This window comes from Bombus vancouverensis, chromosome 2, assembly GCF_051014615.1.
Source record: "Bombus vancouverensis nearcticus chromosome 2, iyBomVanc1_principal, whole genome shotgun sequence".
NCBI lineage: Eukaryota > Metazoa > Arthropoda > Insecta > Hymenoptera > Apidae > Bombus > Bombus vancouverensis.
In genome coordinates this window covers 17,944,057-17,961,085 of record NC_134912.1, presented here as the reverse complement: position 1 = coordinate 17,961,085, position 17,029 = coordinate 17,944,057, and the positions used below count along the sequence as shown (strand labels likewise).

Below are 17,029 nucleotides of genomic sequence, written 5' to 3'. Positions count from 1 at the left end.
TTACTCTCGATGGTTTATTTTTTGAAGCAAGTGGAATTGGATTTAGCGTATGAATATGTTAATGCGTATTGTGGCGAATCTTTAAACCTCACAAAATCCTTCCGGATCCGCTACTTCAATGTTTCCTAGTTTTTTCTAGCACCAGTTATAAAACAGGTATACGTTATATTTGGCTTAGTCATTTTTTCGTATTTCTCTTAGGCCGTAAAACATTCGTATAATAATTTTGACAACAACTTTTAATCAGATTTCTATATTAGAATTCTTGTGATTGCCTTTTCGATGGATATTTTCTTAAACCTGCTTTGTTTCTTTAAAAATCATTATCAAATCAGCGTTGTGAATTCGATATATTTAAATTTACTAATATACATGGACATTTCCGTTATCAGTGTTATCGGATAAAACGCGTACTGCGAAGTTCATGCACAGATATTTGTGTGTATGGACATTTAGATCCAATCGTTGCAGATATGTTTTCAGTACCTATATGCCTTTAAACAAATGATTTCAATCATTCCTGAATTCTGTTGCGATGGCATTTAAAAGTTTTCGATATTTCCAATCAAACGAAACAAATTTTTCCATCGGTCATTCGAACAACAAAGCATTTCTACTTCAAGAATTATTGAACATGACACGGAACCATTAACAGTCAAATTACTAAATAAAACTATAACAATTCGAATAGTCCATTCGGATAAAGAGGAGCGTATCACAATAGGATCCAGGGAAATCAGCAGAAGAAACTTCGTTGGCAAAAGTTTCGTCAAGTTGGATGAAGAAAATGAACGAAGTGTGGTTTCTATCGCAAGTTCCAATCTTGCGGAATACCACTTGGAACATGCTTCGAATATTAATGAATTTCTTTGTATAATGTTCTACCTATAATTTGTTACAGCGTCATACACAAGTTCCACGATAAATTTTCACCTCGATTGGCAATTTTATTCGTATTTCATTCAGGGTATATAATATTTTACTAAATAAGAAGAAATATCGTACGTCCTTAATATTGCACTCTGATACAAGTATCGTGTTATCCTTTCCTAAGTGATCATATCGTGCCAGAAAACTCAATAATAGCTTGTACTCGTACGAAGTTGATTTAAATTAAAACGACATCTTGCGTACCTACGTGCGACGTTTGTAATGCTCTACGTATAACGTCCAGCATAGGGGATGAAGCAAGGTAAAAATAGATAGAGATGAGATATTTTCAAGTGGCAATCGGAGCACAAGAGGGAGGAGTTTGTATATTACGTCATTCTGACACTTTAGATGGGACAAACGTGGGCGAATGATCAGATGTCGGGCCGGAGTGGAGAAAAGATCCGAGAAAATGGTCTTCGTGTGATGCCTGAAATGAGTAAGACGACCACCAACACGACGTATTGAAAGCAAGCCACAAAAGTTCCGCTTTTCTTCGACCGAATACCGACTACTTTTCAGAAATATATTTCTCCGTTCAAGCCACGCGGTCCAACATGACCGTTACATAACTTTTGATATATTTGTACGATTTATATTCGGTCGGCTGATTACTGTCTATAGACGCAGAATTATACGAATTACGGAATAAATTGGAACGTACGGTAGAGAAAATTTAGAAGTCAATAAGTTTCTGTTATTCGCTGAATTGGGATACATTCGTCTAACTAATAATTGGAACATTCTTATTTTCCGCCACGTGGTAGAAAAGAATGTGCGTATAAATTTATTTAGTGAAATAACAGTTTAAATTTTAATTAATTAATACATGCAATGAAATAAAGTAGAGTAGTTTCATGAAATACATGGTCAGAGACGTCAGTAACTACTGATGTATTGCTGCAAAGAGCAATACAGACCAGAGCAAGTAGTATTACCGCAGAACAAGGGAAACGATTTCCCAGTGGTACAAGTCAGCATTTGATGCTAGCTTGGGAGTAATGAACCCGTTATTGATACTTCCACATCGTAGCTTGGTTTAACTTTGTCTGTAAATAACAAGTGATACGGATTCCGCGAAAAAATCAAAAAGTAATAACCGGTGATTGAAAAAATGATTGTCGAACGTTATGTATAAAATATTTTGTACTGCCATCGCATCATGTCTTTGGACAGTCGACTATTATATTGTTATATTTCAGGTGATTCAGAAGAACAAATTCTAGACATTGCGTGTCCTCCAGCTCGTTCAACGTTATATTACAGTCGCTTCTCACGCGAGCAATAACACTTTACATGCAACCATCGCAATGAACCAATTTTCTGCCTAAAATGTGTAGGTTCGAAATATTTGAAACTTACGATGTTAACAGTTTCGTGATTTATCGACTATACGGTAGAAATATGTCAAAACATCGTTCCTGTTAAAATAATATTTTCCTTATAATATATAAAAGCTTATATTTCTAGTTGACATTTACTTACTGACTGAAATTCTAATGATTATAAACATTCAATGTAGAACAGTCATAAATTAATGAAAAATATAGAAATAATAAAAAGGAATAGTCACTTTCCCGAATTTTTAGTTCATGGCTAAATATAGTAAAGAAATGATGATATATTAGAATGCGAGAATAAACGAGACACTTGAATGAACAGTAAAGGAATCAATTAAAGACTTCTAGTTCGTACTTGTATCCTGCTTAATCAATTTCTGATAGAGCGTACCACGTGGTGATTTCTACACACGAAAAACGTTTACACTCTATCTGACACGATATCTATCGCAATAATTAACAGCGCGTTATGTGCGACTGCGTATTGTATCGTACAAACGATATAAAAAAGACAAGGATCAAATAAAGAGAAAACAAAAAACGTTAAAACAGATCGTGTATGATTAATCGCAGTGTTAAAAGAAGCATCCTGAAAGATTTGTGAAACAAGTTGACTGGACGTCGATTGAGCGTGCAATCGTCGACAGAAACGTCGAATTAGAAATGAGGCAAACAATCGAAGCAAAATGCACGACAGTTCCGCGAGAGCAGTCGAAAGGGGTGGCTGATTCGTGGTTGCTCGCCGAAACGATCGTCGAAGGTCGGTGACGTTCGTGTGACTCCGACGATACGACGCCGGCGCTATGTAACCTGCTTGACGTAGCAAGATGGCGGCGGCGTGTCGGAGGCGTCTCCGTCCGCACAGTGCTCGACGTCGAGCAGTCCGCGTACGTTCGTAACAACGTTTCACCGCATTAATGTGGTAGTGCACCCGGAGCATCGCACACGTCCGTGGTCACGGTTCAATCTCGTGTTTCATATCGTAATATCATCAACAATTAGAGAAATAACGTGCGACGACGAGACGTCGCGAACAGTGCTAGCACGACGAAAACATAGAGAGAGCAGTGTGAACTCAATTGGTCCCGTTCGCAATAATTCTTGTTAATTTTGCTCGTGGTGCGTGCTATTCATCCCCTCCATATCCTTTACACTTCCTCTTCCCTTTTTTCCCTCCGTTTCTCCCTCTCTCTCTCTCTTTTCTCTTTTCCTCTTGTTCTACGTCCCTCTCGTTTCTTCTCACCTTCTGTTCGCCGATTCCTTGCTAAATTCTACTTTCATACGCACATACATACATACATACACACACACACACACATATATATATATATACACATACGAGCGTATATCTGGTTTCTTTGATTTCCGATCCGTGTTCCCTCTATCCGTCCCGTTTTCCTCTGTGATCGTTGTGAAATGCCCGTGATAACCGGTCGTGCCTCTCGACGACAAGGAGGACGTGACGCTTGTCGTTGGTCTACGGTTCCTTGACGAGCACGGTATACGTGCAAACCGGCGCATGCACTGCAGCCCTTGCTACTATGATAATAACGAGAAAGGTGGCACGGTGGGCGCTCCTCCTGAAGCGAGAGGCGCTCGGCCGAACCTACGGTGCACAAAAGCGGTTCGAGCAAGCACCCCGCGGTGCCACGGCGATGCTGCCTCATTCCGGCCGGGTGGTAGATGACAACATCGACACCGACACCGACACCGACACCGACACCGTGGCCACCGACCTGCACAGGACCAGCAGCTGCGTCGCGTTGGCGCTGCCGTTGCCGTTCCCGTACTACGAATACTACTACTATCCTCGTGCTGTGATCGCCGCCTCCTTGTTAAACTCAGATCGCCGCACGCTCACCGACAAACACGAGGACAACTACTTGCTATCGTTACTCGCAAGAATCGACGAACCGCCAGTACCAAAGTGCTTCGACTTATTGTTAGTAGCATCGACCAAAATCCAGTCAAAGGAGTTGAACGAGCAACAGGACGAACAGGAGGAATACGGTGAACAGGAAACGGAAAACGTGGCCAGTTCGACAAACGACGAGGAAGTAAGAGTGCTCGCGAACGTGAACAGTAACCGCCTTAATCGCCGGAACGGGCGAGCACGATTTTCCGCGTGACCAACAGCCACTCGCTGTTACGCCGTGTCGATGGTAATCGCGAGTGCGATTCATACAATACCGGCGTGGTATAACGGTTACGACTGGAACGAAACGACCCTCGTGCAGACACAGTATACGCTGAACGCAAAAACATACACATTAAATCGCAGTTCTAATAATTAAGCAGACCGAGCTTCTGAGATACTCACGTAAAAATAGGGGAATTCGAATGAAAAGTAAGAGAACGAAGTACGTACATACATTGTCATATATACGCGCGTGATCTCTCGTGTGTATTCCTTGTGGATTTCAGTGACAGTCGAATCGACGAGCAGAGTGCGCGTACGTAACAGATTCAGGTTATAAATTTTGTGGACTCCTTGCTGGTCGTAGTTTCGAGCCTTCAAGTACGTGGAAATTTTCGCCGGCATTCGTGTACAGTGTACGATCGACGAGAACAGAACGTTGCGCGACAGCCTCGCCGGGATATCGTAGAAGAACCACGATAACCTCATTGTTGTTTTGATGCACGCGTGCCGGGTACGAAAGAGAAAAACTCGTTACGAGAAAGGACACGACTGTGAATACGTAGTGCCATATACGAATGAGAGAAAAAAAGAATAGTAAATATACAAAGGAAATATAGAACAAAGGAACGGCAGAAGTGTGATATCGGACTGCCCGTTGCATTCGTACTCCTGCCCTGAAATTTCGATTCGTGTAGCGCCATATCGCGACACACATATACATATTGTATCTTTCTCTGTCTATCTATCTGTCTCCCTCTTCCGCCCCTTTCTTTATCTCTTTTTCTCTCTTTCTCTCTCTGTAATATTTACATATATATGCATACGTATTATATACACATATACTTATATATACGAGTATATATGCACGTATAAACACACGCGAGTGTTTTTCTCGTATTCACACGTTATACGTGGGTACAGGCGCACAGTGCGGAAAAGAAAAAAAGAAAATAGTAATATCGCTGCGGAAAGGGGGTCGTAAGTACGTCGTATACGCGAGTGTGCTCCTTCGATCCGGCGTGTCTCGTTATATAGCTGCAATCTCTTTCCTACGGATCTCCACGCCACATGAAGTGTCGCTCGACCAATTAAGCGAAACTCTCAGCGTTAAGCCGATCTACCAAGAACATCTTCGAATATGTCGCTGCTCAGCGTCACGGGTGAGTCTTTTCCACTTTTATATCTTTTTTCTTCTTTTCTTTTTGTCTCGTGTATTTCACTACACGCGCCGCACCGCGCCGCACCGGTTTAAGATGACGACCGTTAACTAGAAAATATTTCGTTTTATCGTTTCGCCATCGCGACACTTTCCATCTTATCGAAATCGCTTTCGATTATTACAATGCTTTATTTTATGTATTTTTTATTTCTCTCTAATCTTTATACATTTACACGATTAGTCGTTTATTTTAGTTTATTTTAGAAAATTTGACTTTCAGTCGTCTCGTTTATTCTATTCGAGTTTTTACATAATAGGAAATTGTTGTAATCGCTTCTCTGCAAATGTCGTTTCACTTAAGTGGCTTGTTTTATTTTAAAGCGGTTTACCCGAAATTCTCCGGATGAACGTGAAATAGAGTTGTAGAACTGACGATAAAGTAAGGTTAGAACAGTCTTGCAACGATGGCTGCATCAGATTTGAAACTTTTTTCTTATTTTCGAATAAACTGCTCGAGAAGAGCAAATGCTTCTAAGCAAACTTGTAGAAATGGAGAAATACTTGAAGCACGAAGTAAGGCGGGGAAGAAATTTCCAAGACTCGTTCCAAGAATATTAAATACGATGGAAACGAATGTGTTGATTAATAGTCGTTATTAAAGTTATTCATTATGCAAGTAATTAAGGACATTTCCTCATACGTTCCATATTTGAGGCATAGTAAACAATGCTTTAAGCATATTTCCTTTCTATTTCTTTTGGTCTGAAAAGGTAAACGCGGCGTATTTATTTCTATCGAATGTGCAAAAATAACAGGAATGAGAGGAAATATTATTTCACTGACTGTACGTTGTTTCTTAAATCGTCGCAAGTACAAGAAATATAAAAGATAAGCTATGCATAAAAATAACAAACGAATATTTGTTATTCAACCTACTTTCTTAATTACTTAATGGTTTTCTTCGTTTTGCGTTTAAAGCCTTTGATACGCAATTTACAAGTTCACATTCTATTTTCCGCGTATAGAATATGCAACGAAATTTCTCGCGATTTTAATTTAATTACGTAACTGGGTTAAGTTGCTGTTTCGTTCTTAAACGCGTAGATATTAATATAAGGAAATTATAAAAATTACGAAATAACGTCTATCGCCGCTACACTGTTGAATTTGTTATTACACTCTGAATTGAAGCGCTTAATACGAACATAGAAGTTTAACATGTCGTACGAGTAATCCTTTAGAGATGAGTAATTCTAGATAAAGCAGTCGCTATAAGTACGTTGGATAATCTTCGTGGAAAGCAAGTGAGCAAAAGCAATTGGAACATCTGTACAATTTATAGAAACGTATAACTACGCATAAGAGATATTTATAGTTAAAAACTTCTAGTATTTTTACTCATATTTTATTCAGCATCGTAACTTGTATCTTTTTGTTATCTGCTTATATGGTCGGTTGAGTTTCTCGAGCAAATTCCAGTTTAAAATATATTTTTCGTACAATTTACGTATTTAGGTGCATATATTTTCAACGAATAAAAAGATTTTATAGTTACAAAAAACATTTAACGCAAATTAAATTCAACGTAAGGAGACAAAGCTACGTATAATTTTTAATATGTGCAAGCTATTTTCCCATATTACCGTAACTATTTTTATCCCATGCTTTTGAACCGAGCAAATCATTTCCGAACTTCGTATTACACACGGAGTTTTTCGTGCGGCAATTGCTAAAACGACTAAAGTTAAAAATTACATTTCGTAAAACGAGCGTTCATACAAAGTGAGAGGGGTGTCCTTTTTATTGGAAAACCATTCAAGGATGAGAATAGAGAGAGCTAAGGTTAGGGTTAAAAGACGATGTGATAATTGGATTGGTATATGAAGCAGCGAGGTTACTCTCCGATTTTTCTGTAGCTTTGATAGATACTGATTTATCCGTGATTCTTACATGAAGTTAATCATCTAATTAATTAAACGAACCTGATTTGTGTTTGATCTTTTCATCATTCGATTTCGATGGTTTTCTACCGAGGATTTCTCACATTAAATCGATTTTCGTTAAATTATACTTATATTAACTTTGTATTACTCCATCTTCTGATATTTCAAATTCTCAGTTTTGAGGACTACATCTCGTCCATATCCATATCGTCCATATCCATATCCTCTCGTCCAATTCCCGATTTGAATATAAGGGGGAATTCCAGTTTCCGATACATATAAGTGCATCAAATCGGCATCCAGGATTTTCTTTCCATTCTGACTTTTGTATACGGCCTCGTATGATCTGAGTATTGAACGACTTAACCGAGTAGTATAAACGACCAAGAGAAGAGTTACTCGAGGGTTTACTTCTGGGTAGAGTCAGTCCTCGATCAGTGACCGCCATTGATATCCTTTAACGTATCGTCTCAGACGTATATGCATATGTAGAAATGCAGTATGTCCTATGAGATATAACGCGAACTGATCCTCTGTATTCATAATCGGATCCGCCTGTACGAATCGCAAGTTACGATTTCCAATTGTTTCACGTAGAAAAAATCAATGTGTAAACCAGGGTAGCTGCGAGCGAGAGGATTTCCGGCAATCCTTCCAATAACCATGCAGACCAAACGTTAAAGACGCATTGACCAGCGAATAACAAGAAGCGATTCTCGATGCTTCTTTTATCTTTGTCCTATATCTGGTCATAAATATCGCCAGGGTTTTCAAGTCTTCCTGTTCATCTAGGCACGTAGACGCACGTGTACAGACCGCGTAGATGTATTCAGGTGGTAACGTTCCTTCGGCAGTGTGCAGTCGGTATACACTGATAACAAAGTGCATGAACGTTCGTCTATGACTACGGAACAGCGAGAGGGTCGAGGGTGGTGGGAACGAGGCAGCGGGTGAAGGGGTATGTTGGAGGGTGGAAGGTGAGAGGGCAAGAGAGAATAAAGAGAAAGACGACCAGAAGAAGAGAAAGAAAGAGAGGGAAAGAGAGAGAGAGAGAGAGCATAGTGCAACGGTTGACCCCGGTACACGGGGTCATTCCCTTCTTCAACCACCACTACCGACCCCTAGTGCCTCCGGTTCTACCGCCCCTACTACTGGCTCTTCCACCCCTTCTCATCCTCGTATCCTCCACCAACGCTCTACCATCACAACCACGCAACTCGACTCTCCTCTCGCTCACCCGGCCAGCGATGTAGCTACGAGGTGCTACGAGAACGTAGGTTCTCGTGCATACGTTGGGCTGACAGGAACGATCTCGGGGCGAAGTTCCACCTAGATCTTCCTTTGCTTGTCAGTCTACCAGACAGGTAATAACTTACGAAATATTTGATTTATGATAATGTTGATAGTGACAGGTTCAAGCGTGTATCGAATGGTCAGGATGCCAGCTTGCATTTGTCGAGTTAATGATCGCGCATATAACACTCTGGAAATTCTTGATTCGAGGTCGATTGGATTGGTATAAAAATTTCATAGGATGCATATTTCTCTTTGTTCTTTAGATTACAACGTTTTCATGAATGCACTAAATCACCGGGCACACTCGGCGGATAGGTAGTCAGTTCTTTTTTATTGATTTCGTTCGAATTGATGGGAAAACAGCGTAGAAAACCGGGACAAGATTAATAGAGAAATCTCGGAGGATTTGCAGTACTAGAGATTACACGGATCAAATTTAAATGTAACAAGAATTTACGTTGCCACGTTATTTATTGCAAGGTGACTACAGTTCGAGAGCTGCAACTTTATTTATTCGCCATTGGTGCATTCACGATAAAAATAGGTCGAACTGATACGAAACGAAAAACGTCGCCGAGTCGTATCTTTAGAACTGCACTTGCAAGATATCGTCTCGCGTCGTAGAGAGGTATTTGCTTCGGTGTTTATTATCGGAAACGATCAATCTCGTGAAAGATCGACGACAAGATATCATAAACAGACAAGTACGTAAGAGCATATGTACGTGGATCGTCGATGGATAAAATCATAGCTATGGCATATGTATACGTATGTTTAAGGTGTGTATTTTTAAAACGGCTGGGGTCATACAGGTTATTCGGGTCACCTCGAAATCCAAATAAGTCGAGGGAAACGAGACTAATAAAGGAATGCTTTCACGATACTTTTGATTACGTGTGCTTTTCGAGTTATTATAAAAATGAAAGTGAAAAGAATGGGAACGGTCGCGAGTATATTTTCTTAGGGAACACTGCCTTGAATTTGCGTAGGCGTGCGCCGACGTTAATTTATTCGTGATCATGAAAGTGCGAATTCCTGCTGCTTTTCGCGACAAAGAGCACGTACATGTAACAATAGCAGCATCGAGGAATCTCCCTGGTGGGAAACCGAATGAAAGACTTCGCAGAGCAACGACACGTTATTGAAAAGACGACGAAAACAGAAATGAAAATATTGCGTGGTTTAGTACTCGGAATAGATATTACGCTTCTACGTGTTTCGAATCTTTCGCTTGCAATTGATCTTCCATTCACGTAATTGCCGTATACGTATCGTAATTACGTTTCTTTCGTGTGTTTGAAAAATTACGTAACTCGCATTAATGGCCAATAGTAACATTTCATTCGAATAACGCTCTTGCGTCGACAATATGAATTTATCGTTTACCATTTCACATTCGCGAACGATAAATCTCTAACGATGTACGCGTTACTTTTTTATTAGCAGTGGAATGGGAATAGAGAGAGGTTGACGCACCACGCGATGGCAAATTTTATTCGCGGCGCACGGCCGATTTATCGGACGGACTATAAATTAGTATAAGAAAAAAGACAATATGCAAAAAGGGTTCAACTACTGTTTAGTCGATCTATTCTATTTCTTTTCCTTTTCATGCTTCATTTTTCTTTCCCTTTCTTTGTTGTATGCTCAAAGGATTCACGCTTGCAAATCCCCAGCTTTAGCTTTTTTTTTCCATTCACTGCATATAATATTTTCAATGACAATGTCTCTGCCAGAGACCTACTTTTTGCAACTCGCACTTAGAAAGGGAACAACGTTGCATTTGAACGCCGCGTTTTTCACCATGTCGTGGAAATGTGTCATCGTTAATGGAGATGCATCACCTACAATAACGAGGACAATCTATTTTACACTCGTAAAGACCAGCCAAACTTTATTTCGGCCTGATGGCACGCAGAATCGTTGCTATGGAGGAACTGGAATATGTCCCATTATTTTACATCAAGTTCTTTATGAACAGAAACGCTCGCATTTCACGTTCGATACATTTGTTCGTCGCGTGTATGTATGCAGGTTCGGTCTCTGCGCGAGGGAAAATACAAACGTTTAATGTCACTATCGTGCATTTATCGATAATTTGTATAAATTGCGTTGCTCGTTTGCGTTCAACGTCGAGCGAAATATTTGAACAAAGAATTTCAAACTGAAACACTGAAACTGAAAAACAATTCACGACGAAGATTGTTTATTAAGTTACGCGATACGCGTTTCTCCATCGAGTTACGAGAAGAGATGTTTTCGATATCTCATATATACATACATACTATATCGCACGCTTTCTTGTCGTTTATCGAGAAGTTTAATCGTACCTACGTAGTAGACAATAGGAGCCATAACCGGAATATGAAAGTGCATTTGTACGCGAGTTATGCGTAGCTGCGACATTTCCAGTTCCATAAATTTCCCTTGGCACAATCTTTGTTTCTATTCAGGGAACGACGTTTTCAATGCTTCGCCGTATTACGTACTGTGTTTCTGTTATTTCTTCTTCGTCATCGAACTCGGTCTCGTCGTTCGAACAGAGAGAAGTTTCATAAGTGACTCGAGGTATCTGCATATTCTTGATCGCTTAAAGTTTAAAGTTTAAAGCGTCGTGAATGCGCCGTTATCCGTGTACCTATGCATGGAAACGTAGTCGAGCAGCGTTAGGTAGGTTCCTTTAGAGGCAAGAATAGGAAACGTTATCGAGCACGGAAACCATCGCAGTTACCCTTCGCAAACGAAGGTAGATCTTGTCTTCCTTCGCCAATGATATTTTCCGGGTATTTTCTCTTCAGACTCTCAGACTGAAGCAAGACACTCCAGCCGTGTTTCGATCGTTTTCTTTGAGTAAGAGTGGTTCAAGAACGACGCCGCGTCGCGCCGGTTTTAAATGAACCTTAACATTATTTTCTTGCCACGAAAGGAGCAATTAATTTCGATTACTTTCGGTCGACGTAGCGGAAATTCGTTAGTTTTAATGTAATTTCTCCTCCCCCCTCCCTCTCCTCCTCTACCTGCTTAGGATCAATCGAATTTGCATTAGAGCATAATGCAGCAAACGGTTACAGTTTTTTTTATAGAGATATTGTTATAAAAACATGACCGTGGCTCGCGTAATTAATTGCTACGAAATTAAACGTGAATTACGTACTAATATCGCAAAAGCAATTACGCTGTGTGTCAGAACGCGAACATCCCTTATCTGATAATATAATGACGTCAAACAGATGTAACGATGCCACGTTGAATGATGTATGAGATACAAGTAGGAGTGTGTTCGTTACTCGTTGTTACTCGTTACTCGAATAACAACCGAAAATCGCTGAACTCGTCTACTTATGCCACGACGTGTATACAGTTACCTTCATTTACGTCGCTTTTTCGGCACCGATCGATCGGTTTCTTCTTCCACTAAAGCGCCGTCATGCTCTGAAAACTTTTCAAAGGTAACAGAAAGTAGCTCTCACGAGACAAAAATATTAAAAGGTTATTCGGGCCTTTCACGTTTCAACCTCTTTCTTACACGAGTATCTTCGTCCAGACAATATTTTTAAGAAGCTTTCGTTATCCTTTCCTCGTCGTTCGTCGAGAAGCTCCTTCAGGTTACCACTTTCGTTGCAGTCTACTTAGGTTGATTGAAAGGGTGGTCTCGTGCAAGCAAATAGAAGACGATTTCGAGTGGCTGTCCACTAAAAATAACGATCGAGAATGGCCACGTTTAAAGAGCGTACGCCACGTAGAATTTCTGCTTATCTTCGTGAACTAACTGGTGGCTTGGCATCAACGATACCTACATTGTGGACTCGTCCGGAATGAACTTTAGGAACGCTTTGATCTAACTTGCCACTTTGTGTCTCCACTTTGGTGCCCCGACGCAACGTCCATGTATCAGGATAGCCCGAAAAGGTATGCGCTCTAAATCGAGCGCCAGTTAATACTACGTAGGTAGGACAGGTAAATCGACGAAATTTGGAAATTCCTATTTTTTCCAGCACGCCAGATCTCCATCGATGACATTTTCAAATGTGTATATTCGCGGAGTGTTCTGTTCGCTAATTAATCTGTTCATTAATGGGAGCACCAATACGTTGATTCAAATACTGACCATAGTTGCAAAAATATTGCGAATAGTCAAACGATAAATGAATAAATTTCTGAAAATCTATTTTGCGGAATGCCTTTATATTTCTGTTACGGAGTGTTTTCGTAGCGAAGCTTATATTGGATTTTGGAGTCTCGAATATAGCAGCGAGTAATCAACCAAATCAGAGAATTCGTATTTGCTTTTTCTAAGAATAGAAGGATTCTCGCCAAAATTCACGGTAATTTACATTAAACGGTACATTAAATTATTTCGATTGTTAATTGATAGACTCGTATGTCTATGTTTGATGCTTACTGTTACGTCGCGTAACACTCTACCTAGCCCAGGCCACACACCGCGGGCAAGATGGCAACCAGATGTCTTCGGATACTCACTGCGTACCCTCAATAGTTTCAAGTATCTTCCATAAATCTCATAGATTTCCTAGTAAAGGTCCTTCAAACCAAACAAACGTCTGTTTCCGAAGAATTTCTAAAGACTATTGTCTACCACGGCTTGACAAGGGAAAGTTAGTTTTTCTCACGTATGATGCAACTTAACCAGGGCGGTTAAGACCCTTCGTTTAACCAATTAACAACGAAGCCTATTCCCTCACTCTCCTAACTAAAATCGTCACCAACAAATCCGATGGTCCCGTGCGCTAGACACACCCATCCTTAGCTTTCCTCCGAGACAGCATCGTCTCCCAAGACAGTACTGATTTTACATCCTTCGAACGGTCAACATCCTTTAACCGGGTATACACACCCGTAGATCAGTCACTCACTCATCTCGTACATACGCACCAGCGTAACTGCCTTCGTTATAAGTTGTTGGAATAAACGGTGAAATATAACTTACTCTGCTGTGTCATATTCATTTAACCACCTCTGTTATCTTAACCGAAACAGGGGAACGACTACTTCGCGGCGTCGATTCACCGAATCGTAGCGAGAATTTACGCCTCTCGCTGACGCGTTTTCCTCGCGACCGCGTCTCTCCGCGAACGGTCGTAACACTTACGAAATATTAATACGTATGTGTTTAAATATAATCTTCAAAATGATACTGACAGCTTTAAAAAGTTACCTTTTTTTTTGGACACACATTGTTCTGTCCACAGACGAGAGCTATTTGAACTAATTTCATTTCGTAGATACAGTACGTGAAACTATTAATTTATACTTTTGATATATTACATCCATCTAATCATAAAAATTGGGAATCCTGTGTAGTTTTAGTACTATTAAAATGAAAGTAATTTTGTCTGTACACACGTAAAGTTAAAGGAACGCAACTGTACCCTGTACCCATCGCGTAGCGATGAAAATGAATTTTACGAACCGTTCCTCGTCACAAATAATACGATGAAATTTTTATGAGTGTAATTCTTTAGCTATGAATACGCGTTAACGACAACAGGGTGGCCAGGTTCTTTCGTGTCGGGGACATTTTTCTTCGGTAGACAGAAGTCGCACGCAAAACGGACTTTAATATACGTCATAAATATGCATTACCTGGGCGCCATCCCAGGAAGCGACAGTTAAAACCACGCTGAGCAAGTTACAGATTACAATTGTGCAAACAGTTTCCAACAATCCTAACCGACGAACCAACCCCATTACGCATCGACAACATATGAGAATATGGTGTCATATGTCCCATATAGTGTAATATCATTAAACATCAAGAAGAAAAAAAAAGAAAAAGAAGGAAATCAGAAACAAAGGGAAGAACTTTCCTACATTTTCTTTCCGGCATACATGCACAATAATACGCAAGCGGAGTTTTGATAAATATCAAATATGTCTAAGCATATTTATGATTTCAAATCAACGCTTCGATAAATCTAATTAGAAGCGTACGTTTCTTCTGATTAAATATTTTATCTTATTTAATACCTTTTTGAAGAGTATTCCATCAGCAAAACTGAACAGATGAGATTGTGCAAGTGATATTAAATGATATTATCTATACTTTGCGAAACATGGATCATGTATACGGAACACGGGAATATAAGTACTTCATCATAGGAATTATGGGTCGTTAGTCAGTTAGTTTCCTGTGAATCTACTCTTTACCTACGAACTCATTCAGATCGACTCCGATAACTTATAAATCATTATATACGTATTAGTCGGTCATGCACCTGCAAGCGATGCAATCCATCTCCATTTTCCGACGTTCAGAGCAAGATAACTAGGTATCGTGAGGTTTTGAAGTGGAGAGGGTAGGAATCCAATATGAGGATCCTGTGGGAGTTTCTAGCCGCAGGAAGGATCGTCCTTGGTTAAGGATACGGGCATCGTCATTATAAATGGGGTGCTTTGAACTCCGAGAACGATGCGTTGGGTGGAAAACCAGGGGTTTGTAGGAAAGGGGAAAAGCAATAGCTTGACTGTCGCCAGACAGCGGGCTATGAATTCTATCTCCTCTTTCTTTCTTTCTTTCCCTGGTACGTTTTCCATCATCTATCTTTTCTTTCTTGTCCGACTATTCTCTCGTTCTATTTATTTCCGATAAACGGAGAAAATCCGTGACGTGCAGAAATCAGCAAGGTTGAAAGGAAATTTCAGCGGTGAGCCATTATTACTTGCGCGTACCCGGTATGCTCCGATGATGTTATTGAAAAATGCGTAAATATTATGTCATATCGTAGCATAAATTAGCATCGTATAGTATAAGCAATAAAATTACTTGTACGCACACAGGTTGAAGCTATTTAACCCCTTAACCTACGATTTACGTTCGAGAATTTTGGGCCGAAAACGTAAACAAGTAGAACGTAAACAAACGAGAAAAAAGAAGTCGAAAACATAGAATAAAAATTTTTCGTTTGAGGCTTTGTTTTCGAGAAAATCGACTTTGAATTTTCGCTCGGTACGCGTGCACTTTATCACGTCTCGTTATAACGGATCTCACTGTAGATTTTTAAAAAAATTAAAAAAAAAATAAAAAAAATTTTTATTCTATATTTTCGACTTCTTTTTTCGCGTAGAATCACCCCCTTTCCGCTTGTACCACCAGTTACCAGCCACCCTGTATATTATATTCGGCCCGATCATCATACCACGGTCTATGCCCGTAATATTTACGTTTGGTCCGATCATCTACTACGGGCCATGCCCGTGATATTTACGTTTGGCCCGATCATCGTACTACGGGCCATGCCCGTAGTCGTAGGTTAAGGGTTAACAATTGAAATAATACGTACTACTTGAAATAATTGGAGAATCTCGACTACTTTCACTTGATTTGGCCATTTCTCCCGTTACTTTAACTTTTACATCTACGTTCCCTGTTTCTGGATTTTGTTGAATTATTTTTTTAAAGTCAATCCATCAAACCTACAGAATTTATAGATATTTGTTTGATCATTGAATCGTCTATAATGCCGATCCTTTAATTATCTCGAGCAGAGTATTATTAACAATCTATAAGTTAAATGAAAGTGTACAGGAGATTGCTCAAGACCAGATTAATCGTGTCGTAAAAACGTCATTGATTCATGACGATTTTTTAATCAGCGTTGGATATTTTTATTAAGACGTTACCCATCTGTTAAAACCAAAGGAGAGACGAGTTTCTTAAAATTGTTTGTCGACTTCCCTCAGATATAAGATTTTCAAAGATGTCGATATAACATAGGAAAGGAGACGTAGAGACGTAATAGCGGTTTCTTTATAGTTATACGTATCAGCAGCGCCAATCAACCATCTTTATTCCCCTAATTTCGCAACATGTACCCGCGTCATCATTGGCTCGCGTGTATCTCTTTTCCTTTCTGCTGACGACACGAGATCTGCCGGTAACGTTGCACGATTTTCGTGCGGTCGTGTTATACGCGAGTAACTATGTTGTGATGGTTATTGGTTTTATGGAGCAGCTGGAGCAACCGAGAATTTCAGGAGAGAAGACGGTGCGGAGGCCGGTTCACGTGCTAGCCAGGGAGTTAATTACGCGCGAAAACAATATTATCGAACGAATTATCGGACAGGAGAGCGAAACTCCGTTAAGTGCAGAGCCGACGGGGTCGCTCATTACCGGCCTCTTCCACGTAAATGTACTGCACGATATAAATTATTTAGGCGGATGGCCAATTGGCCGGATTCAAAGGGAACCGCTGTTCACCCT

General features: G+C 40.1%; 2 protein-coding genes across 2 annotated transcripts in view; both read left to right on the top strand.

Moving 5' to 3' along the window:
• The first annotated feature begins 3,155 nt into the window (after positions 1 to 3,155).
• Positions 3,156 to 4,401, top strand: LOC117166693 (uncharacterized). Its single transcript, XM_033350908.2, has one exon. The coding sequence runs from the start codon at positions 3,812 to 3,814 to the stop codon at positions 4,397 to 4,399; it is 588 nt and encodes a 195-aa protein (XP_033206799.1). The 5' UTR covers positions 3,156 to 3,811; the 3' UTR covers positions 4,400 to 4,401.
• Positions 4,402 to 5,478: 1,077 nt separating this feature from the next.
• The window catches only part of unc-13, a 375,340-nt gene continuing 363,789 nt past the window's right edge, over positions 5,479 to 17,029 (top strand). Inside the window, exon 1 of the mRNA XM_076627833.1 lies at positions 5,479 to 5,570. Coding sequence (XP_076483948.1) covers positions 5,549 to 5,570 — 22 coding nt within the window. The 5' untranslated portion in view covers positions 5,479 to 5,548. The remainder of the gene's footprint in view (positions 5,571 to 17,029) is intronic.

Excerpts from the sequence above, each read along its gene's own strand:
- LOC117166693 (XM_033350908.2), top strand. The coding sequence starts at position 3,812 with ATGATAATAACGAGAAAGGTGGCACGGTGGGCGCTCCTCCTGAAGCGA.